Genomic DNA, 26,187 nt, shown 5'->3' with positions numbered 1-26,187 from the left:
TACACTTCACTCAAGCCATAACTTTTGAACGATTCTAGGCAATAAAGTTGTTAAAAAATAAAATAAAATCACTTGTACACAAATACTGGCAACGTTATTCTTCAGGTTACAAACTAAAAAGATGACGCAGTATTTTCCACGTGGTTCCTTCTGTTCCCAGTTATGGTTTTAGCCCATGTCAGGGAGCTCCAGCCAACTTCACGATTCCAGAGTGCATCGAGCAGTTACTGACATCTGAGTTATGAATAAAATTTTTTTACCATCCTTCATGTGATTATAGAAAGAGGAGGCTTAGATGAACCACAGAAAGATCTTCTAACTCATTCCAAACTGGATGCCCTAGAAAAGCATCACCTAGATCTTCCGTCCGGGCACAACTCACCCACTGCGCACACTGCCGCGTCCTCGGGACACCCTCGTGCCTTGCCTTCCTGCAGCACTCTGTGACAGATATTAATGAAAAAATGCTTCTTCTCTGTTTCCGTCTGGCTGCCATCCACGGCTTCCCAATTCTGCTCTGGTTCTGTAACAAAACAAAAGTGTATTTTAGCCAAAAGCAATGCTGATTTCTGTGAGTCACAGAATAAATAGTGATTAAGCCAAAGGTCAAGGGCTCAAAGCTCCCAAACCACTTCATCACTCAATCCCCAGCGCTCACATTTCTGGAACCCGGGCAGACTGAAAGCACAAAAATTCACCGAGATTCTCAGGTTTCTCATTTAATGTGACAGAAACAAACTACACCCCAATACTTCTTCAGAAGAGTAGGCCCAACTGGGGGACAGAGAACTGAACAGCAAAATTCTCCCAAGCCCCACAGTATGAAATTAGAAACTGAAAACCCAAATCAAGAAGCCAGCCTGTGTCTTGGGACGCAGTAGAGTGATACATCATTGCTAATACACCCCGCTCAACACCACTGCTAATACACCCAGCTCGGCCCCTGTGAAGGCCTGTGCAGCTAAAAGAAACCAGCAACCTCTTACACATCTGCAGACTGAGTGCAGGACACAACGCATGCTACCACAGAAGACAAGCAAGGTACCACAGGTGGCCGCTGAACTCACAAGACTCATGAGCTGGTCAGTGTGAGCAGATACTGATTAGGCACCTGCAGGAGGTGAGGGGGCACCAGCTGACTGTCACCAGCACAGCAAGCAAGGGCGAGGGCATCCACAAAAAGCAAACCACACGGTGAACAGTCGCTGAAGGAGTAACTTAGAAAGTGTGTCATGGAGGAGGTAAAGATATAAAAATACACGTTCTCATTTGAAAATGCTCCCTTTGCAGGTTGGGTACTCGGGTTTGGAAGGCAAAAACCCCATGACTCATCAGTGGTGATACAGTACATTTGGAGAAGCACTTTCCAATGTTAACAGCCTAAAAGAAACCATACAAGACTGTGCATGTGAACAAGGACCTGCCCTAAACACTGGAAGTCTGGGGTGGAGCCAGATGGGCTGTAAAGTCTTAAGGGACTTCTTCAAGCAGTAAGGAATGGTTTTAGCTCTCCCCTCATAATTTACTTAGGGCTATCTATGCGCAAATGCCACGAAATGACTGCAGATTCCAAGAGACCAGAGCTGTGTCAGGAAGTCTGTAGACTGAAAAATGTATCTCTCCTTATCTCATAGATCCTAGGTGGTCTCTTATACACAGTGATGTTTAAAAAAAAAAAGTTAACTTAAGGAATCTAACAGCACCACCCAGTTCACTGTAAGAAACCCGGGCCTGGAGAGCAGCTCGCTCAAGCAAATGTGGTTGGATGCGGCAACACCAGTCCTCAGCCAGGTCTCCAACTCTGCAGCTAGAACTCTTTCCGCTTCACAGAAAACCAATGTCTTCACTAGCACCCACGTGCCAGAATTAACTACGGCACCGTTCCCAGCAGCACACAGGGTGTTTAACCACAACAGCACTGACAGCATTCCCTGCCCAGGCGGTTCACAGTGAGGCAGGTTCTCAAACACTCCACAAGAGGGATTCCTCTTTCTAACCTGGTATTTAGCAAACCAGGTGGGACTCAGAAGACAGGAGCAGCAGTGCTGTCACTGCTGGCAGTTTTATTTAAAAAAAAAAAAAAAAAAAACAAGATACATGTGGAAAACGTGCAGGTACATAGGTACACATGTGCCACGGTGGTTTGCTGCACCTACTGATCCATCCTCTAAGTTCCCTCCCCTCACCCCCAACCCTAAACAGGCCCTGGTGTATGCTGTTCCCCTCTGTGCCCATGTGTTCTCAATGTTCAACTCCCACTTATGAGTGACAACATACCGCCAGCAGTTCTGTGACTGTTCTGGGTGGCAATTACACGAGGCAAGTCACTCCCTCTGCTTCGGGTCATCTCCCCCTTACAGAGACAACTGGCTTCTGTACACCTAATTTGAGCTGCCAAGAGGGTAAAACCAGAAATCCCCCCATCAGATTATCCCTGCTTGAGACTCCCATTCTTATTATTCCACCTGCTCTGTTTCCTGCTAAATTCCAAGCCCCCGAGGGCAGGGGTTGTGCTGTCGGGGGTGCTGCTGCCTCCTCGGCACCTCATCTGCTGCCTGCTGTGCAACAGCAAGCTCAGCCTAGAGTACAAGCCCACTGCACACTGAGGCAGCAGTGAACAGCAGCCCAAGGCGCACATCCACCTGCCTAGAGAATCCAAACAGAAGAACCCCAGGGGGCAGAGGCTGCAGATCCCACCTCAGAGACGGAAAAGAGGCAGTGTGTAAAAGGGTGAAAACACAAGGTCAAAAGACAGCAACTGAGCCGCAGCTCCACTCTGCGGGCCTGACAGTTCCTGTGTTAAGTGGGAATATGGCCTATGGGAAGGCTGTTATAAGAGAGAAAAAAAAAATTTAAAGGAAAAAAAAGCAAGCAAGCAAGCTTCTAAACAACACAGAGCACAAGGCCTGACACCCTGTAGGTGCAGGGCAGTTTCCACTCAACTATGATGAGCCCAAGGTAATCCAACCAGAAAACAATAATGCTGGTCTCAAATTCAGTTATTTCACCTCCCAGTCCAATGCTCCTTCTAATAATTCACACAGCCACATGAAAAAAGCAGGGGTGGGCTGTGACCCAATCCACTGACAAAGAAAATAGTAACAGCATTTCCAGAAGTACTCATGGGAAAATGTTCCATGAGCATGTGGACTGAGACCCACATGGCAAGGAGGGCAGTACCTGCATGGCGGACCAGCGCGGACAGGTCGTAGCGCTTCTTCCCATCGGTGGCACCGCAGAGGAGGTCTTCCTTCTCCTTAACACAGGCGTATTTCGTGTCCCATGTGAAGAAGTAGGTGCAGTCAACCTCCCCTGTGAATACAGGAGTTCCTTTCCCATCGTTACCTGCACGATTCAAGAGGAGAAATTTAAATTCCATTCGTGACCAAAACTGAGGAACAGCTAAGGAGCAAGGAAGAAACTGAACAGGACCAATGCCAACTGATCAGTTAAAAAATTCAGGTCCAGATTTTTTTAGAGACCATGGGGGTCTGAGTTGAGAGAGGCTTCTACTAAGCTTCAGATGCTTAACCCTAAGTCCTTGATGGCAGGCCAGCATGCCTTTCATCTTGGGAGACATTGACAGAAGGCTGTGTACAGCACCTTCAAAGATAAGATTAAAAGGGCAGGCAGGAGGAACGAAAGAGCAGTGAGTGGGATCCTCTGCTCCCGGGCTGTGGTCAGCTCCCAGAGGCTCCTGAACATCTCTGGGTGACACTGGGGACTCACAGAAAGGAGGACAGAAATGGAGCTCTAGTTCCCTGTGGACTGCTGACTTAGTGATGCGACTGTGAACAAGACAAGTTCTCTGGGACTCATCCCTAAAGTAAAATAAGAGTGGAAACCATCTACAGTCAGTTGCTCCCAGTGAAAGCACGCCAAGGTCCTATGCCAGCCCCACAATGTTAGCGGCACACCTCCAAACAGTGCTGGTATTCTGCGGCTCCGTCAGTGCACCTGTCTGTAACACCCTCCTCAAATCAAGCCTCTTCTTCCACCAAGAGTGAGCCACCCAGATTTTCCATCCGTCAGCAGGAATAGTTCAGGTCTAAGTCTGAAAACCAGCTCTTCACAGGCCACGTCCCCATCCCATGGACACTGAGATTCAGAGGCTTTGCTGACTTGCTCCTTGCTGGAAATCCTATCCCTGCACCTTTCCAGGCTAGGGGGCCATGGGCACAACACTTCTTTTCCCACCCCTGATGGTTTCATAATCCCTGTCTGAGCCTCCCACCACGTGATCTGCCTCCTTGAGGTTTGGTATCATAAGCTATGTAACGATCTAAGAAAACAGGAAGTAAGATTCTGTACCAAGAGCAAATGATATTTCAATTGTAACTTCTATCCAATCTTTAATATTATCATCACTATAATTATAATACCAGCCACAGCAGCGAACCTGTAGTGAGCACAATCTCAGCCAGGCACTGAGCTCAGCATCTCAGCTACATAAAGGCAAGCTGCAGAAAAACAGGCTCTGTTTAAGTACTTTCTTTATACAGTTACGTGCTGCATAACAACATTTGGTCAACAACAGACCGCATATAAAACGGTGGCCGCAAAAGATTATAATATCGTATTTTTACTGGACCTTTTCTATGTTTAGATATATTTAGATACTCAAATACTTACCGTTGTGTTACAACTGCATGCAGTATTCAGTACACTCACATGCTGTACACACTTGTAGCCCAGGAGCAATAGGCTACACCATATAGCTTAGTGCGCAGCAGGCTGTACCATCTAGGTGTGTGTTAAGTACACTCTATGATGTTCACACAATGACAAAATAGCCTAATGACACATTTCTCAGAACATATTCCTATTGTTAAGCAACACATGACTATTTTCATCTATTTGATCCTCAAAACCCCATGGCAAAGGTACAATTTTAGCACCATTTTGCAGATTTAGTGTGGCTAACTAATTTGCTTATGGTTTCATAACTAAAAACTAGGGCAGCTGTGAATCAGACCCTGAGGGTCTGGCCTCATCCGTGCTCATAACCACAAGGCAAGATCGCCCCACTCTACTGTGGGGTTTTTTCTATTTTTCTTTTTTTCTTTGGTTTTCTCTCCTGTGTTTTTTGTTTGTTTGGTTGGCTGGTTTGGTTTGGTTTTTAATAAGCACACTAAGCCACTGTCTTTAAGGAATGCCTTCCACCTTCACCTCCTGGGCACAGCTGACAACCCAGAGGCAGCTACCATAGCTGGGCCCCTGAGCTTACCAGTGAACTAACTTAGCAACAGTGACGCGCCTCTGCCTCTCTTCATCCCGCCCACAAGGTTTACACGCAGTTTAATCCTACTAGATTCACATTTCACTACTGAAAAAGATTTGTGTTCTGCAAACGTGAAGAAAAACGTGTAAGTTTACAAATAATTAAATACTACTACAAATCGTCCCAGTACTCGTCCGTACTTTTGAGCTGGTTTTGCATCTGAGACGTACTAATAATCTGCAGGCAGAATCCATTTTGTAAATAACCATTGGTACGTACCTTACACATATTCTTACTTAATTCCTCAAAGAATTTTAGCAGAACAGTAAGCTGTGCTCCCCTCTCCCAAACCACTAGGGTTCATTTTTAAGCATACTGGGCTTTGACTTCAGAAATCACTATTCATGAGGCCTATGTTTTCTGTCCACTCATCAGCAATGTTAGGATTAGCTCTGCACAATCTCTCCCTCACTCACACAATCCCCAAGTTGCCAGTCTGGCTCCACAGGCTCTAGTTTATTCTCCAGCACACCACTTTGTGTCCTCAGTCTCTCAATTCCAGCAAAAGGGGAAGGAAGGTTTTCAAATGGAACCAACGAGCTCTCCGCCTAAGGAGGAGGCAGCAGCACCCATTTCTCTGTGGCAAAAACAATGCTACCTCTTATCCAACCAGTTTAATTTGTCCTCTAGACACATAGCTAAACTCCATTTCCCTGCCTCCCCTGCTATTCAGGCTGGGCCAAGTGACTTATTTCTGGCCTGGAAAAAAAACAAAACAAAGCAAATTGATGTTCCCATCCTGCAGAGCCCCTGGAAGTCACATCTACAGATGGCAGAAACACAGGATGGAAAAAGCGTAGGTCTCCAAATGACCACATGGAGCAGAGCCCGCACCCCCCACCCCAGCCCCATCCCCAAGGACTAGCACTGAACTAAGAAAATAAACCTTTAACGGGCTGAGCCACTTAAATTTGTGAGTAGTTTATTAGCCTATCCTAATGAATTCTGCTCTTCCAAAAAATTATCTAACATCTTTATTTAAAAGAATCACCAATAATAAAGCATCACTTTACAACAAACCAGATTTAAACAATTGGTAAAAAATATTATGACCAAAAGATGCACTTGCATCCTGAAAAGTATATGAACCTTAGATTCACATGCATAATTCCTAGAGATCCAACTTAAACCACACTTCTATTACATAGCCAATTAACACTCGTTCACCTTCAAAAATACATTACATCTATCTAATAAACAGAGTCTACCAAGGGATTGTCTCCAAAAACTCTAAGTTTAAATTCGAGCAAAATAATAATGAACTAATTTTACAGTACATAGTTTGCTCTCAAAGTTTGGAGTGCTGAATTACAGAGCTGGAAGGAATTGTAAGTATTTTTTAATCCAACTCCTGCCTGACAGCCAGCTCAAAACCCTCCCACAAAACACCTGACATCTCTCTGTCCAGGCTCCTTGTTACAATCACAATGAAAACAGCCTAGGAAAACATGGGTTTTTTAATATCAGGATGTCACTGTTAATTTTGTTAAGTACAACGATGGTACTGAATTTACATAAAGGAATGTTCTTTCTTGGCATCAGGGTGGGGTGATACGAGCCATCAATGACGTATGGCTTACATGAAAAATCTGGCAAAACATCAATGGCTGTCAGAGTGGCAGGCATGTAAATTTTTGTTTTAATGTTCTATGTTTGAAAATTTTTATAATGAAAAGGAAAAATGGAGCTACAGGAGGCCTTCACGCGTTTTGTCAAGCCTCAGCTTATCTGGGCTTTAGCTCTCTCTGGGCCCATGGTTTCATAACTAAAAACTAGGGCAGCTGGGAACCAAACCCAGAGGGTGTGGCCTCATCTATGCTCATAACTACAAGGCAAGATCTCCCCACTGTACTGCGGGTCTTCTTTTTTTTTTTTTCTATTTTTCTTTCTTTCTGTTCTTTGGTTTTTCTCTCCTGTGTTTTTTGTTTGGTTGGCAGCTCCCTCAATGTCCACACCTCTTCCCTGTAAGTCTGAGACGATATAATGCCCTTCTCATATCCTGCTCGTCCATTTCGATCTTTTTGGATAATGATTCTGTCTTCCCAGCATCCCCAAATGAGATCACCGCACTCTCAAAGATCTCGGCCAAGTCATTAATAAAAAGCACTGAACAGAACAGGCCAAAGGAGGTCATCACAAAGTTGCAGGGAGATTCAGACCACAGCAGAGCAGCCCGAGCCAGCCGGAGTCCAGGAGAGCCAGTTGGGGTGACCTGGGAGCCAGAACCAAGGTCTGGCATCGGCGGGGCACATGGGGAAGATACAGGCTGCATCCCTAGGGACTGGGGACACCGAGTAGGAGAGACGTGATTCAAGGTGCAGACATGGCTAAGGAGGCTAGTAGCGTAGGTAGGCTAGGAGGTGAGGGCGATGAGAGAATGATGCAGAAGCTGAGGGGTGCAGGGAGTGCTCAGACCAGACGGGAGGTGCATCCAGAGGCCACACTGATTTTCTCATTCACGAGTCAGATGTATGTCATACCCCTGCTGAAAATCCTTGGGACTTTACGGATTTCCAGATATAATCCAGCTCCTCTACAGGGCATACAAGTTTCTTACGATACTGCACACTGTTCCAGGGTCATCTTCAGCGACATTCCCCATACACAGCCTCTAACCTGCTTGCAGTTCCCCTGGTCCATGCCTTTGAATGTCTGGAGGCCCAGGCCCTACAGCTACCCCAACACGGGACTAGCATGCTCCTCAACGTAGCGTGGCTCAGGCAGCACTTCCTCCTCTCTGAACTGCCTGACCCCTGCGCCCAGCCCAGACCCCAGCCAGCTGACCTCCACGCCTCCCTCCTGGTGAAGGAGTGGAGCGACGACACTAAGCACTCGCCCTACTCTAGCAGCACTGCCCTGAGCCTCCATCATCATGCTCCTTATCTCTGCTTCTAGTCTGTGAACACCTAGAGAGCCATCTATCCTCACAACACCCTCCAGCCTCATAGGGCCTAAGCAAATAGGTACTAAAAAAATGTACATATTGTGAAAGTAACAAAAGGGGCCATGTAGAGAACAAGGACAGCAATGGCAGACCTGTGAACAAGGGCACCCCAGGGGCAGGTGCCACAACAGCAGTTACTGGGGCATTTTGGGCTCGAAAGCCTTCCCAGTGGCAAGACCCTGGGCTGGTTCTTTGCCTGCTTGCTAGGACATTCGCAGGGGTGTGGTGCTACCAGGGCAGGGGTGCCTGACTGTCTCTCCCAACGCAGACCTGATCTCCGGAGGCTTCAAGAGCATGGTTCACATCATGTCCAGCTGCCTCTCCCTCATCCCACAGTGAATCCTGTAGCAACCCATCCTGTAACCAAGCCACCCAAAGCTCTGCCATAGAAAAACACACAGAACACACAGAAGCAAGGGCCAGAAAGACCCTCCGGGCGGGGCAGCACTTGGGCTGGAAACCAGAATGGGCTCTAGAACTGCTCTGAGCAGTGGTGGGATGCCCTGCAGGGTGCCTGGAGTCACAGCGTGGGGGTCAACAGATGGGGCAGGTCTCTTATGATGATGGAATCCCATCATCTCTCTACAGCTACAACTGCATCTACAATCGTCAAGATAATGGACAGTGGCACCGCTTTTTGATATACCAGTGCCTTGGTGACTCAAGGGTGCTTCTCATCACTCAGAGAAATGCACACCTTCAGCTTCAACACAGCCAGTGACATTTTGCAATCCCCAGATCCAAACTCTACCACAGGGTCACCACTTTGCAAAAAGGATTATCTTGATACTCATTACACAAAAGAAGAGGTCACTCAATCAAAATTGGCAAGCCATCCCGCCCCTGCCGAATCTGTCCTTGCTGTAGTTTAGTGTGCACCAAAATTCAAGATGAAAACTTTCCCAACAAGTTCAGTGCTGGGCCCATTCCCAAAACAAACAGACAGAACCGAGGAAAACGCAAACAGGATGTGTGTGTGTCCACTGGGGCAGTGGGGGTGGGGAAACTGTTACTCCAACAGAAAAAACTCAGTCTGGGGGCTAGAGCTGGCCAGTCCAAAGGAGGGCATCTGACTCCTCCATTCAATGTTCACTTCCAAGAACACGCCTGTGCACACACACACAAGCACATGCCCATGAATGGAAAGAGGAGGGGCTGAACTCCAGCGCACACTTACCTGCGGTTTTATTGCACTCAAAGTTTATGACACTCATCCGCTGAAACCCTGAGCTGCATTCATCGCCTCCAAAATATATCAAGGTGAGGTCTCCATCCGAATATCTAGATTTTTGTGAATATACAGACAAATGCGTTTGGGAGAACCAAGAAAGAAACTTGAATCTTTTAAAATATCTACATTAAGCCTTTTGCGTAGCATCAACAAATCACTACTGATCTAAAACAGCAAGCTCTCTAGCCAGCTATGGAAAAATATCTACAGGAAATGAGTTCCAAATGTATGGGCTTGACATCCTCTCGCTTCAAAGTAGTAACTGGCTGGAAGAAAGTGCCGAAGGTTTTGCTGTGAGCATGAAGACTTCTCTTGTTCTCACTTTTAGATTTTGTACAAAATAAATAACGCCCAAGAATTAGACAGCCCTCTTAACAGCCGCCATGGACACCAGCCGTGCCTGAGGGGTCTTGGACAATGCTGATCCTGAACAATTTGAAAGAAGCAAAAATAAAATGTTTAAAATGCAGCTTCTCGGCAGATATTCCATGCTTTTAAAAAGCTCAAAGACCAGTTCTGCGGTATTTGCAGTTTTGTGTTCCTAATTTTTGAATCGTAACTGCCCCTAACACATTTTCAGAAAACTGCATTTTCATCCTGCTTTTATGAAGGTCAACTACCAAGTTAAGGGTCAAAAGAAATGTGCTGAATGCATTTTTTTAGTAATGTTGATGGTGCTTCAGATTCTCAAACTGCCAGAGAAAAATCAAAACTCCTTAAAAACAAATTTTAAAATAAAAAAGCCCTATCAACTGTAAACTCATTAAATACTTTTCCTACAGCAGGTTCTGTAAAAACAGCAAGTTTATAAAGTGAACAGTTCTAACAGAAGCATTCTTACTCTAAAGCCAGGAAAAACATTTGATTGTTTAGTGACAAACGGCAACTTGCCGAAGTCTACTAGGAAGGAATGCTGGCGTAACTGATTTTCCTGTACCTTATGGAAAATGGAAAGAGGAAGAAAAGGAGGAGAGGGAGTTACATTTCACAAGAATACACACAACGCACTTGAAAATTATGCAGGCCAGGTCCCAAGGCACACACCTCTAATCCACGCACTTTGGGAGGCCGACGTGGGAGGATCACTGAGGCAAGGACTTCAAGATCAGCGTGGGCAACATGGCAAAACTCCATGTCTACAAAAACTACAGAAACTAGCCAGGCATGGTGGTGCCTGCCTGTAGTCCCAGCTACTCGGGAGGCTAAGGTGGGAGGATTACTTGAGGCAGGGAAGTCAAGGCTGCAATGCACCGAGATTGCACCACTGCAGTCTAGCCTGGGCACCAGAGTGCAACCCTGTCTCAAGAAATACAAAGAAAAAGGAAAATCACACAGAGGTTGTTGACGTACCGGAGGGTCTGATTCTGGTATCTTCCTGCTGCTTTGACTTGAGAGGTATTGCTGTTTTTCACTTGGCAAACTGCAGCTTGTTTTTTATTACAGAACTGTATTTCAGTTTCTCCACAGACATTCAAATAAAACAAATATTCTTTTCCATCTGAAGTATAGGATGAACCTAAAAACAGGGAAATTAACAAGAAGAGGCTTGTTTTATATGAATAGGTATTAGAAGATTACAGTCTTACTTAGTCAAATCTGAATCCTATTTCTGAAACGCCAGCCCAAACCACAGCTCTCTCCAACCCAGAAGCATGCATGGACTGACTTGGTCCCTACTGTCCCGTTCCCTCTCTCGATCCCCTTCTTCCTAAGCAGCGCTAGGAGGCAGAAGGTGCCTGCTTACCTCTGCTCTGCGCAAGCGGTGTGAGGTCTATGGAGACAGCCTGCTGCTCGCCGCTCAGAGAACAAGTTTTACTTTCCAGGTAATCTCTGTGGCAGGCATACTCAGTAATCCACTCAATTTCATAGCGGCAGTTGGATTTAGCAGTGAGTTTGGGAATGGTGCCCTATCAGGAACAATGTGAAAGAAGCAAAATAAAAAATGTTTCATGCTGCTTAATGCAGATTTTCCACACTTACGAAAAGCTCAAAGACAGGTTATTAGGTTTCTACATTTTGCTGTTTCTGTTTTTTGAATCATAATTGCCTCTAACACATTCAGATTATTTGACTTATAACAACTCAGTAAAGTTATTTTTAATTTTTTTCTAAACTGTTATTTTTTTTTTCCATTTGACTCGTAACACCCCCATTTCCTTTTTACACTCTATTCCCTTTCTAGTCTAGTCACCTTCAGAGAGACACTCAAGCTTCGGCCAGCGAGCACCTGGACTCAGTGGCACGTGGCAATCACTAAGACGTCGGCAAGCGCTAACAGGCCGTGCAGGGTGTGTGGTCCATTCACCGCTTTCCACGAGGTGCTCAACTGGAGTGGTGCAACCCCGACACTGAGTGAACATCATCACACGCGTGCATATCCAGAGGCATGGTCCACAACCCCTTTGGGATCCTGGGCGCCACCGTATCTGTACCCACACCTGCTCCTGGGTGAAGACAGGGCAACACCCAGACACAAACCCGCTTCTGCCATTGTGTTGCTTCTATGGAGCGGAAGCTCCACCATTCATCTTTGATGTGAGCCACGAAGGGGGTTGATGGGGTCCCTGCTCACCAGGAATGTCACTGCCAGCTTTTTAATCATCCTTGGGAGACACGTCTTACTGGGCTTAGCACCGGGCATAGCAGTGCTGCTTCCCAGCATCATTCATTCCGTAAATACTCACTGAGCACCTGCTACACGCCAGGCACTAGGTGCCAGGTTTACAATCAGGTCGCACACAATTAGTAAGTTGCAGAGTTGCAGGCCCAACCCTCTTCTGTCTGACTCATCATTGATGCTTCTGCCCACGTGACTCAGAGCAGTCTGACACACAGTGATGCAGACCCCAGGGCTCCGTAAGAGAAGCCAGGCACAGAAAGCCACACAGTGTAGGATTCCCCTGACATAAAACATCCAAAAAAGGCCAATCCACAGAGACGGGAAGAAGGTGCACAGTTGCCAGGGCTTGGGGTGTGAATGGGAAGAGACTGCTAATGGGCAGGAGGTTTCTTTTTGGGGTGATGGAAATGCAAAATTAGATTGTGATGATGGTTGCACAGTTCTAAAAAAATACTAATAACCACTGAATTGTACTTAAAAAAAAACTGAATTTTACAGTATGTAAACCCAATAAATAGATTAAATAATTTTTAAAAAGATCTATATGACAAGGTGAGTGTTTACTAAATACCAGCTCCTAAAATCATTCAATGAGCAAATGTAAATGCTTAAACAAACCTCCCAAGTATTACAGTGTCCAAGCACATGTCACACAAGGTCTGCCCAGTGAACAGTTAAGCTTGAAAAGAAACCTGGCCAGCACGGTGGCTCACACTTGTAATCCCAGCACTGTGGGAGGCCAAGGTGGGCAGATCACTTGAGCCCGGGAGTTCAAGACCAGCCTGGGCAACATAGCAAAGCCCTGTCTCTACTAAAAATACAAAAATTAGCCAGGTGTGGTGGCACACGCCTGTAGTCCCAGCTACTCAGAAGGCTGAAGTGGGAGGATTGCTTGAACTAGGGAGGCGGAGATTGTAGTGATGTGAGATCGTGGCACTGCACTCCAGCCGGGGCGACAGAGCGAGACCCTGTCTTTAACAAAACAAAAAAAAAAAAAAAAAGAGGGAACCTCTTGCTCCACTAATAACAAATCAGCCTCTTCTTCTAACACCAAGAAATGCCTCATACCCCTTCGAAGAAAAAGGAGGAAAACTCCCAATTCTCTTGATTCTCACAGTGTAAAATGATTCTTACCAAATGTAGAACAAATAAAAAGGGAAAACACTAAACCACTATCACCTGAGAACATCTCACCGGGCTTAAAAGATTTCAACTCACATCTTTAGGTACAAATGAAAAGTGTGAATAAATATTCCTCCCCATTCACATTCAGAACAAACATTAGACACTCCGGCCTTCGTTCAGCTGACAGCACTTGGATGTGGAAGTCTGGGGACAGAAAGTGGAAAGCTGAGCCCTGCACTGTCTCCATATCCCACACACACCAGGCCAGCTGCCAGCCTGACGTTAGAGCAAATTCCACATTTGCTTGGGGGAAGGGGAGCGTGGTTCTCTGGCAAAAGAATTCAGCCCCTCCCTACTTCACCCTATTACTAAGAAGGCAGAAAGAAACTAAACGAAAGCCCTGCCCTACCCCTCCCTCCCTGGGGGACGCCTCTTTTCCATCAGCACCTGCCCCTGGTTAGAACACTTGCAGGCGCTGGACACTCAAGGACAAGTAAGTCTCAGCAGCCACACTCGAAGAGTTTACAGCTGCGCTGGAGATTTCATCAACAGCAGAGTGCACAGCAATAAACTGGCCTGTGATGAGAAAGAAGGGGGAAGGCATGGGTCGGGGTTTAGGGGCAGACTGGGAAGAGAGAGGGAGGGAAACGCTTCTCATAAGAAATCACAGCCTTGAAATTATACTTCGTTTTTCCACTATTCACTAAAACAACCCAACTACCAAAAAAAAAATCTGTCCATGAACGACTTAAAATAATCTCACAGAGACTAGAACAAAACACCATCCCATTGTATGTGGAGGCCCCTCTGGGTTGCTGTAAAAAAGCAAAAGGCAAAATGCAGACAGCTCTCCCTAAGTGAGCTGCATGTGACAGAAGCTATCCCAGGAAGCCCGTCTTCTCCTGAGAGCCCACCAGTGGCTCTGTCATGGCTCCCAGCTTCCTGCATCCAGGCCCACCCCGCCCCAAGCCCAGAAACGCGTTCGCATGGGCAACCCAGGCTAATGTGCGCCACATTAGTCATCAGGAGACGAGTCACTTACCTCTCTCCGCTCCGACGGACAAACAAACGTAATAGTCACTGCGGGGCTGTGACCGTCACAAAAGTCTAGCTTTCCTGCCTCTTCCCTCACGTAACTCAGGACAAGCCTGGGAGAGCCACATTGAGAAAACAGTATTACAAAAGTATAAAGTACATCCAAATTCATATGTTGCCCTGAGCATTCAGCACATTCACTTGGGGGCAGAGGGTAACAGAAGAAGTATTAAAATATAAAAGAAGCTATGGTATAAAATGACTTCATTTCATTTCCATTTGAAAAAAAAAAAGTTTTAAGTAAACTCCTGTGAGTGTTATTTTGTTAAAAAATCAAATATATAAAGTGACCAGCACATAAATTTGATATATTAAGAAAACCTGGCTGGGTGCGGTGGCACACGCCTGCAATCCCAGCATTCTGGAAGGCCAAGGTGGTGGATCACCTGAGGTCAGGAGTTCCAGACCACCCTGGCCAACACGGTGAAACCCCATCTCTACTAAAACTACAAAAATTAGCTGGGCATGGTAGTGCGCCTCTAGTCCCAGCTACTGAGGAGGCTGAGGCAGGAGAATCGCTTGAACAGGGAGGCAGAGGTTGCAGTGAACGGAAATCACACCACTGCACTCCAGCCTACGTGACAGAGCAAAACCCCACCTCAAAAACAAAAACAAAACCCGTTTGATCTGCTTCACGTCCTAGAATAAGGAAAGAAAAAAAGAACAAAAAAATTATTTTTAAAAAAAAGGAAGAAACACCATTTGACTAAAATAAACAAACAAAAATGTTTGCAATTAATAAAATTAAAAAAAAAAAAAGCAGACAAGCAGGCCAGGTGCATTTTTGCCCACAAGGCTAGTCAATCATTTCCTCTTTATACAACAAATTCTAAGTGCCAGCCAAGAGTTTTGTTTTGTCTTAACCCCACAGCACCTGCCCAGCAGTTACTGAACTGGGGTTCTCTTCCACAACCCAAATCACCATCCAACACGGCCCCCACCACCAGGGTTTACTGCACTCAGTGTGGAATGGGCCCAGTGCCCCTGGCTGCCTGCTAGAGAATAGGTGATCACAGGTGACCTGCCTTTTCCCACAAGAGAAGCTCACACTTTTCCTCAGTGTCCCACACATTACTAAATCGTCACTCACACTCATTCATATTAAGAATTACCAATGTGTCACTTAAAGACTCTGTTATGGACTGAACTGTTTCCCCTCAAAATTTGTATGTTGAAGGTCTAAGCCATAGCTCAGCATGTGACTGCATTTGGAGACAGGGCCTTTAAAGAGGCGAACAAGGAAAAAGGAGGTCGCGTGAGTGGGCCTTAATCCAAAAATCACTGGTGTCCTTATCAGAAGAGGAGATTCGGACACAGACCCCCGCAGAGGGAAGGCCATGTGAAGACACAGAAAACGGCCATCTAACGAGCCAAGGAGAGAGGCCTCAGAACAAACCAGCCCTGGTGACACCTTCTTCAGACGTGTAGCCTCTAGACTGTGTAGGAAATACATTTCTGTGGTTTAAGCTACCCAGCCTATCATATTTTCTTATGGCAGCCTGAGCAAACTAATACAGACACACACATAGAAAATTCCAAACATTTTTCCCCTTAGGTTACACTCGAGTTTTTTCTTTGGACAGAGTGCCATTATAATTGCACATGCTCCCTACAACCACCCAGACATGCCACAAGCTCCAGACTAGAGCAAGCACAACAAGGTGTCTACCAAAGGCCTCTAAATGGGGAGAAAATGTGAATCCTTGATCTAAGTTCAGGATATGATCATGTGCAACACACTAGAGAAATGCATATGTCTGCCACGGCAAGATACAAAGGCAGTACAAGAGCATATGTACACAGCACAACACATTATAAGGAACACCATTCCCCACTGGGAACCAAGGTCCCTGTCATGTCCCAGTGAAGGTCACCAGCAAACTGCCCCTCCTGTCTCTTGCCCTCCCAAGACGAGAACACAATGGACACAAAATCAATTTCACGGGTGCCACAGAATGAAAATATCAGATGGCACCTTAAGATAGACATTATTTCATGAGGTAAATACAGGTATGTACTATGGACTGGATCATGAGATACAGTTTTACTGCTATAAGAGACAAATGATTAGAAAGTAGACATGCACACTAGACTATGTGACTCACAGCAATGACCAACAATCTTACGGGCACATGTGAAGCAGTAATGCTGCAGGGACTATCCCAAGCCCTGCTGAAAAAGGATGTTCCTGCAGCTCCCTGAAAGTCAGGTCCTTGCTGGAGATTAAAAACGCCAACAGCATCAGAGGCCTCGACTGACCTGTCCTTGCGCACCAGCTTCAGTCCCTCCTGGGGCTGGCCAACATCAAACGCCTGGTCTCCTCTTACCAGGCAGGCAGCAGTGCCGGGGGGACAGGCCCGCAGCTGTGAACCTGGGTCTCGTAGTGTGTCTGAAAATCATGTATTACATTAAATCAGATTAGGTGTCAGGAGTGATAATCACACGTACCCTTAGATCCAGGGTCCCTTTAAATACATTATTGAATTCCTAAAAGTCTCCCTAAGTAACCATTCTGAAACCTCGGGCAAGCCATTAACCCTCTGCAAACAAAGCTCAGGATGAAGGAATGTAAAGTACTGGCTCTGCACTGGTATATAAGAGGTGCACAGGAAACAGGCTATGATGTTATTTGTAATTAAGAAACGTACCCATCCTCTGCTCGAGGTACAACAACATTAGCATTATCCCCTTTCAAGCTACAAAGACTAGAAAATGCAGGCACTCCACAGATGACTGGAACAATTAGGAGATTAGTGGAAAGAACCCACAGCTCTGGGTTCAAATCCTAAATCGACCACTTACTATGTCTATAACGTTGGTCTAACTACAAAACTATCCAATTGCCAGTGTGCTACTGCACAGGTTTGAGGAAGGATTAAAGAGGAAAACATGCCCAGAATATGTCCAGAACATCACGCAGGCTTTACAGATTGCCAGTAGCAACAGCTGTGATTACAGCTAGGTTGCTCTTTACCATTCATTTCTATGACCATGACTCAATACCTTACACAGTATACTTTGGGATTTATTTGTTTACTATCTATCTTTTCTCCTATCTAACTAAAGCTCCAGGAAAACAGGAACTGTGGTGAGTTCAATGCTATAATCCAGTGCCTAGATTAGTGCCTAGCACATAGAAGGGATTCAAACAACCCTTCTCCCACGAATGAGTGAGTGAATAATCTTACCTCCCTTAAGTTTTACCTGCCTTATCAATCAAAGATGGGGAGGGTTATCTACCTTTGCACCAGCTAGTGAAGAGGTAAGCAAACCTTTAACTCTCAACCCTTCCAAACAATTATGAAATTATGTGGAATTATGAAATTTCACAAACGGACTGCTTTGTTCCACCTATAGTATCTGCTGTGCCATAGGCTCCTTGCCCTCATGGGAACTCAATGTAAGACAATCCACTTGGTATACCAAAGGCAGAATATACGGCAAGTGCCCTGAGGACGCAAGGAGGTAAGCATGTGGCGGCAAGTCCAAAGCTATCCAAGAGGTTTTGAGGGTCACATTCAATCTTGGTTTGAGACTTGGGGCAATTTCTTGGGAATGGAGAATGTCTGAGTAAAAACTAGGGCACGTCTACTGTGAATCAAAGTCATTCAAGCTCCGCTCAAATTGCCAGTAAATTGGAAAGAAAAAACTTGTAAGAAAATACTCAGCAAATTCAGATGTTCTGTAAAATGTTAAGAGACCAGAAACCTAAATGTTTTCCAAATCAAAATAGCGTATTATTTCAGAATTCAATAATCTACAACTCATCAACTTTATAACCAAACTTGAGTTACAGACCCATTTAAGACAAAGACTGCATTAGTCTTTTTCCAAAAAATCAATAAAGGTTATCCTTGGAGAACAAAAGAAAGATGTAATACTCTAACACACAAAAAAAATCTAGTTATCATTGGTTACTTTTGGTGAGCCCTGAATGGGGTATACTTACTGTTTTTAACTGTTTAGAAATAATACACAAACAAGATAGTACATAATGTATATATACAATTTAAAGAATAATCATAAAGTAATACTCATCTACTATCCAGCAATACTTCCATGTATTGAGTTTATTTTTTAAAATTTTCTCCAAACTTTTCTAAGGGCAAAGCATTATGTACTATTTGAGAAATAAAAAACAAAGAAAAACACTAAAAATGACCTTTTGATTAGTTAATCACCAGCAGAATTTACTCATGGCTAGCACTGCAGAAAGACAAGTCCTGGCCTACAGGACTAACAATTCATAGCCCTGAGGGAAACATCAAGCTGGGTTTTAGAAACCTGGCTTAGCAAAACCAGCTGAAGGCCAGTCAAAGGCTTAGTAAAACTTTTCATGGCCCTTTTTAGATAAAGACCATTTATTTATGGTCTTCAGTTAATTTATCAAAGATTCTAAAGCTTAAGCTAAAGCTTCTCACACCAGTTCTGGCAAGTACAGAGAAAGGAACAAGTCAGCTTGGGCCAAATATGCATCCCGACCAAGTACCCAAGTCCTTGGGTACTTTTTCTTTTTTACCCAGCCTGTAACTCAGAGCCAAGGGATTCAGGCACACACAGAGAACAAGACCGACCCTCACTACTGCAGAATCCCGAAACCCAAGGTGTCTGGCCGAGAGAACACCCACATGGAATGGACCAACAGTTAGGATGGAACCTGCAGGGGTTGGGGAGGAGGCATGGAATCTACTGGGGAAGAAGAGGTGGGTTGTGCAAATAGAACATTTTTTGGGACAAAAGCTTTATTAGAGGGCCTAATCAGAAACATGGATGTGAAAACAGAAATAAAGGTAGAAAGGCAAAGATACTGAAGCCATAAAAGAAATCCCTCACCACCCACCCCCTCAGCCCCACAAAGATTCATACCTATGTCTCTACAAACATTGATGAATAGAGAAGTGTCTGGATCGGAGTCATCCACCAAGTAGGCACCACTAAGCTTGATCAGAGGATTGAGATCATGCTTCTTCAACTCTTCATCAAACACATAGCATGGCACCTGGAAGGGAGGAAGAGAAAAGTGAGTCTTCAATATACATCTTGGTCAATCAGAAAAGCTTATGACCAATGTCACACAACACTGCTCCCCATTCCTTAGGGACCATCATGCTATGGTGTCCCCTAATAACAAAAGAACTCAGGCAAAAGTCAATAAACGTCTTGGCTCCTCTGCGTTCTTTTTGGTATCTCTTCTCTCTTTCATGAGGACTGTTCTGCAATCATCTCCTCTCACTTTACATCGCCAGGTTTTCCCTCTCCACTGGATCGTTTCCCTCAGCATGCCATGAGATCTACCACCTCACAAACGTCCTTCCTGGTCCCTACATTCCCCTAGCTAACATCTCATGTCTCTGCAACTTAGAGCAAAATTCCTTCAACTGTCTCTACACATCTCCTCCTCTTCCTACCTTCCATTCTCTCGAACACAGTCACATCAGCTTGCTGTCTCCCACTCCATCAAAACCCTGCTTACCAGGTCACCCAAAACATCTCTGCTGACACATCCAGTGCTCTTGTCCTAGCCTTCCCGTTACATGGTCTCTTGTGCCACTGGATGCTACTGATCATTCCCCACCTCATGAAACCCCTTCTCCTGTGGCTTGCAACCACAGGCTCCTGGTTTTCTTCTGCCCCACTTCCAGCTCTTTTTCAGCCTCCTGGAAACACCTCTCACCTTCCCTCTAACAGACTCTCAATGCAGAGGTGTGCCACAGCTTACTGAGCAGCCCTCTTTCCTGTCTACACCCAATCCCTTGGTGACCTCGTGCATGGTTATTAATGTCTGCCAATGACTCCCAAATTCATGTCTCTAGCCTTGACCTTTCCACAGAACTACAGGCTTACACAGCCAACAACAGCAGGAGCTACGTTTATGAGCACAGACTCGAAGCAGAACGCTTGGGGTTCAAACTCTGGCATGAACACTTTGCATGACCATGAATGAAGTTAACCTCCATGCCTCAGTTTCCCCACGTGCCATACTGGAATAATGACAGTTATTCCTTCAGGGGGCTGCTGCAAGGCCTGAGTAAGCTAATGTATGTGAAGCTTGGGGTACAGCTCCTGGCAGGTTGGCATAAGTGTTATTTATTGCTGCTGTTTATCATCATCACTTGGATACACAAAACCATCTCAAATTTCATGTATTTAAAATGAGCCTTTGATTTCTCCCCCAAAACCTACTGTTACCCCAGTGTTCCTCATCTCAACAAATGGCACCATCATTCAACCAGTTGCTTGGGCCAAAACCTTAAGGTCCCCCTGCCCCACCGCCAAGCTCTCTCACAGTCTACATCCAACCATCGGCAAGTCCTGCCAGCTCTCCCTTCAGACTAAATCCTGGATCCACTCCCTTCTTATCACCTCCACCATCGCCACCCTGTCCAAGCCACCATAATCTCTTGCCTGCAACAGTATCTTAACTGGCCCCCAATTCCAGCTTCAATGCCCTACTACCTCAGCCCATGTCTCCACAAGCACAGGATTAGCACTTCAGAATTAAATCAGGCCACACCTCTCCCTGTTCAAAGCAGCTTCCCATTACACTGAGAAGGAAATTCGAACTCCGTCATAACACTACCCTCCCCACCACTCTCCTCACTCCACGCAGCCACACTCACCTCTTGATGCAATTCTGCCCTCCTGAAACTCAAAAGTCCTCTCTACCTGAGATGCGCTTACCCAAATATACACATGGCTCTTTCCCTCACTTCATTCAGGTCTCTGATGAAACATCACCCTTAGTAAGGCCTCTTCTGACACCTTTACCTAAAACAGCACTCTCCACCTCTCTGTCTCCCGTACTCAGCCTTACTTTTGTTCACAGCACTGTGATGTATGATACTAGGTACTGCCATCTGCTGACTTTTGTCATTTTCCCCCCACTATAATAGGGGCTCCTTGAGGTCAAGGGTTTGTCACTGCAGGCTAAAGATGATGCCTAGAACATAGTGGGAGCTCAGTAAATATTTGTTCCATATTTGTTCTATAAACTGTGAAGAGGAGTTCCTCCTGTGGGTATTTCAATCCATCCTTACTTGGTTCTAATTTATGACCAGTCTCTCATACCTATGAACTAACGGTCTTTTTATTTTAAAAAACATCAAGAAACCCCACTGTTAGAGTTGGCAAGACCCTGCGCTTTAAGGGGGTGCCTCTTTGTTTGTTTTATATAGATTTAGGAGGACCGAGTACAGTTGTATTACATGGATATTGCACAGTGGTGAGGTCTGTGCTTTTGGTGTAACCAGCACTGGAATACCGTACATTGTACCCATTAGGAAATTTCTCATTTCTCAACCCTCACTGCCCTCGCACCCTCTCACCTTTCTGAAGCTCCAATATTTATTATTCCAGTCTCTATGTCCATGTGTATGTATTATTTAGTTCCCACTTATAAGTGAGAATATGTGGTGTCTAAGTTATTTCACTCAAGATAATGGCCTCAAGTTCCATCAATATTACTCCAAAACATAGGATTTCATTCTGTCTTATGGCTGAGTGGTATACCATGTGTGTGTGTGTGTGTGTGTGTGTGTGTGTGTGTGTGTGTGTGTGTGTGTGTGTGTGTGTGTGTGTGTGTGTGTGTGTGTGTGTGTGTGTGTGTGTGTGTGTGTGTGTGTGTGTGTGTGTTCTTTACCTAGTCATCCGTTGGTGGGCACTTACGTTTATTCCATATCTTTGCTACTGTGACTAGTGCCACAATAAACAGACGAGTGCAGGTATCTCTTTGATATACAGATTTCTTTTACTTTGTGTAGATACCCAGTAGTGCTGGGTCAAATGGTAGTTCTATTTTTAGTTCTTTGATTAATTTCCATACTATTTTCCATAAAGGTCATTCTAATTTACATTCCCACCAATGGTGTATAAGTGTTCTCTTTTTTTCTGCAACTTTGCCAACATCTGTTTTTTTTGACTTTTTAATAATTGCCATTTTTGACTGGTATAAGAGGGTATCTCATTGTGGTTTTATAATAATTTGTATATTTCTCTGATGATTAGTGATGTGGAGTATGTTTAGGAGATTCTTGGCCATTTGCATGTCTTCTTTAGAGAAATGTTTGTTCATCTCCTTTGCTCACTTCTTAAAGGGATTGTGGTTTTTCTTGTTGAGTTGTCTGCATTCTTTGTAGATTCTGGATATCAATCCTTTGTTGGATGTAGAGTTTAAAAACACTTTTGGCCATTTTGTATGTTGTCTGTTCACTCTGCTGCCTATGTATTTTGCTATGCAGAAGTTTTTAAGTTTAATAAAGTCCCATTTCTCTATTTTTATTTTTGTTGCATTTGCTTTTGAAGTCTTAGTCATGAATTCTTTGCCTAGCCGAAGATCCGAGAGAGCTTTTCCTGCGTTTTCTTCTGGGAATTTTATAGTTTCAGGCAGGCCTTACATTCAAGTCATTAATCCAACCTGAGTTAATTTTTATATGTGGTGAGAGATAGGGGTCCAGTTTAATTCTTCTGCATATGGCTGTCCAGTTTTTCCCAGAACCATTTACTAAATAGGGTGTCCTTTCCCCAGTGTATGTTTTTGTCAACTGTGTCAAAGATCAGTTGGTTGTAAGTATGTAGCTTTGACTCTGGGTTTTCTATTCTGTTCCATTGATATGTGTGTCTATTTTTATATCAGTACTAGCTGTTTTGATTACTATAGCCCTCCAGTATAATCTGTAGTCGGGTATTGTGATGCCTCTAGCTTTGTTCATTTTCCTTAAGATTGGTTTGGCTATTAAGACTTTTTTGGGGGACCACATGAATTTTAGGACTTTTTCTAATTCCATAAAAAATGACGTTGGCATTTTGATAGGAATTGCACTGAATCTGTGGATTGTTTCGGGCAATATAATCATTTTAATGATATTGATTCTTCCAATCCATGAGCATGGGATGCTTTCCCATTTGTTTGTGCCATCTACAATTTCTTTCATCAGTGTTTTACAGTTTTCCTTGTAGAGATTTTTCACCTCCTTGGCTAAATGTATTTCTAGTAGGGTTTTTTTTTTAGCGATTATAAATGGGATCGAGTTCTTGATTTGATTCTCAGCTTGATCATTATTGGTATGTAGAAATGTTATTGATTCTTGTACAATGACTCTGTATCCTGAAACTACTGAATTCATGTATCAAATCTCAGAGACTTTTGGAGGAATCTTTAGAGTTTTCTAGGTATAAGATCATATCATCAGCACACAGAGACACACTGACTTTCTCTTTTCTGATCTGGATGCCTTTTCTTTCTCTTGCCTGACTACCCTAGGTAAGACTTCCGGTACTATGTTGAATAGGAGAGATGAAAAAGTGGGCATCGTTGTCTTGTTCCACTTCTTAGGGGAAATGCTTTCAACTTTTCCCTGCTCAGTATGATGCTGGCTGTGGTTCTGTCGTATACGCCTTTTATTATTCTGCTGTATGTCCCTTCTAATAATTTTTTGAGTGTTTTTTTTCATTAAGGGATGTTGAATTTCATCAAATGCTTTTTCTGTATCTCCTCAGATAGTCATACCTTTTTTGTTTTTAATTGTTTAAATGGTGAATCACATTTATTGATTTGCATACGCTGAACCATCCTTGCAACCCTGGAATAAAACCCACTTGATCGTGATGTATTATTTTTCTGAAGTGCTGTTGCACTCAGTTTGCTAGTATTTTGTTGAGATTTTTGAATCTGTTTATCATAGATATTGGTCTCTAGTTTTCTTTCTTTCTTGTGTGCTTGTTTGGCTTTGGTTATCAGGATAATATTGGCTTCAAATAATGAGTTAAGGAGGATCCCCTCCTCTGATTTTTGGGAACAGTTTCAGTAGGATTTGTACCAGTTCTTCCCTGTGCCTCTGGTAGAATTCAGCTGTCAATCTGTCTGGTCCTGAGCTTTTTTTGTTGGGAGGTTTTTTTTGTTTTGTTTTGTTTTTCTTAAATTACTGATTCAATCCCAATACTTGTTATTGGTCTTTTTGGAATTTCTATTTCTTCCTGGTTGAATCTAGGGAAGTTGAATGTTTCCAGAAATGTATACATTTCCTCTAAATTTTCTCGGTTGTGAGTACACAGATGTTCATAGTAGTCTCTGATGATCTTTTTTGCGGTATCAGTTGTAATGTCTACTTTCTTATTTCTGGTTGAATCCTCTCTCTTCTGGTTAATCTGACCAGCAGTCTATGAATATTATCTTTCCAAAGAAACAACTTCTCATTTTTTTGATCCTTTGTACTGCATTTTATGGTCTCCATTTCATTTAGTTCTGCTCTGGTATTTGTTACTTCTGTTCTACTACGTTTCAATTTGGTTTTTTCTTTTTTTTCTAGTTCCTTGAAGTGTGATATTAGGTTGTTAATTTGTGATCTATATTTTTGATGTAGGCATTTAACACTATAAATTTCCCACTTGGCCCTGCTTTTGCTGTATCCCAGAGGTTTTATGTTGTGTGTCCATTTTCATTTGTTTCAATTTTTTTTAATTTCCATCTTAATTGCACTGTTGACTCAAAATTCATTCAGAAGCACACTATTTAATTTCCAATTATTTGTATAGTTATGAGCGTTCCTCTGGGAACTGGGAATTGATTTCTAGTTTTATTCCACTGTGGTCTGAGAAGATACTTGGTATCATTTTGGTTTTTTTCAATTTATTGAGACTTATTTTTTGGTATGACAGATAGTCCATCTCGAAAAATGTTCTGTGCACTGATGAGAAGAATATATGTTCTGCGGCTGTGGGTAGAATCTTCTATAAATGTCTGTTAGGTCTACGTGGTCCTGACTCCTATTTATGTCCAGTGTTTGTTGATTTTCTTTCTCAGCGATTGAATTCTATTATTGTATTGCTGTCCATTTCTTAAGTCTACTAGTAGTTGTTTTATGAATCTTGTGCTCTAGAGTTGGGTGCATATATATTTAAGATTGTTACATCTTGTTAAATAATCTCTTTATCATATGATGACCATCTTTTTCTTTTTTTTACTGTTGTTGATTTAAAGTCAGTTTTATCTAAGTATAGGTAGGTCTCCCTGTTTGCTTTTGATTTCCATTTGCCTGGAATATCTTTTTCCATCCCTGTAGCTTCAGTCTATGTCTTTACCAATTAGTTGGCTTTCCTGTAAGCAGCATATGGGTGGATTCTGTTTTTTGTTTTTTAAATCCATTCTGCCAACCTGTATCTTTTATGTGAAGCATTTAATCCATGTACATTCAAAGTTAATATTAATATGTGAGGTTTTATTCCTGTCATAATGCCAACTGTTTCCTAGTTGCTTTGTGGTCTTGTTTGTGTAATTGTTCTATAAGAGTGTTTATACTTTTGTGTGTTTTTATGATAGCAAGTATCAAACTTTTGTTTCCCTGTGTAGACCTCCTTTGGGTATTTCTTGTACGGTCTATCTAGTACTGACAAATTCCCTCAGCATTTGCATGTCTGAGAAAGACTTTATTTTTCCTTCATACATGAAACTTATTCTGGCAGGATACAAAATTCAGGGTTGACAGATTTTTTTTCCTTAAGCAGCTTGAAAACAGAAACCCAATCTCTCTGGCTCTTAAGTTTCTCCTGAGAAGTCCCTATTAGTTTGATGGGGTTTCCTTTATAGGTGATTAGATACTTTTCTCGTGGACAGGATTTTTTCCTTCATGTTGACCTCATACAGTCTGATGGCTACGTGTTGTGGTGAAGTCCTTCTTGCAACATATTTCCTTAGAATTTTTTGAGCTTCTTGTATTTGGAGGTCTAGATCTCCTGCTAGACTAAAGTTTACATCAATTATTTCCTCAAATACGTTTTCCAAACTTTGTTTGTTCTTCTCCCTTAGTAATATCTATGCTTCATAGGTTTGGATGTTTCATGTAGTCCCACGCTTCTCAAACACTTTGTTCATTTCCTTTGAGTCTTTGTTTTTGTCT

The 26,187-nt window shown here is 43.6% G+C and overlaps 1 protein-coding gene across 1 annotated transcript in view; it reads right to left on the bottom strand.

Annotated features, from left to right (window-relative positions):
• Positions 1-26,187, bottom strand: part of IGF2R (insulin like growth factor 2 receptor) — a 138,421-nt gene that overhangs the window by 63,351 nt on the left and 48,883 nt on the right. The window contains exons 5-12 of the mRNA XM_024248233.3: positions 19,163-19,295; positions 16,556-16,685; positions 14,244-14,349; positions 11,201-11,363; positions 10,807-10,972; positions 9,403-9,506; positions 3,181-3,345; positions 383-523 (exon numbers count right to left, since the gene is read on the bottom strand). Of these exons, the coding sequence (XP_024104001.2) occupies positions 383-523; positions 3,181-3,345; positions 9,403-9,506; positions 10,807-10,972; positions 11,201-11,363; positions 14,244-14,349; positions 16,556-16,685; positions 19,163-19,295 (1,108 nt within the window). The remainder of the gene's footprint in view (positions 1-382; positions 524-3,180; positions 3,346-9,402; positions 9,507-10,806; positions 10,973-11,200; positions 11,364-14,243; positions 14,350-16,555; positions 16,686-19,162; positions 19,296-26,187) is intronic.

The sequence above is a fragment of the Pongo abelii genome, chromosome 5, assembly GCF_028885655.2.
Source record: "Pongo abelii isolate AG06213 chromosome 5, NHGRI_mPonAbe1-v2.0_pri, whole genome shotgun sequence".
Taxonomy (NCBI): domain Eukaryota; kingdom Metazoa; phylum Chordata; class Mammalia; order Primates; family Hominidae; genus Pongo; species Pongo abelii.
Note: the sequence above shows the minus strand (reverse complement) of the source record. Positions and strands in the feature narration are given on the sequence as shown.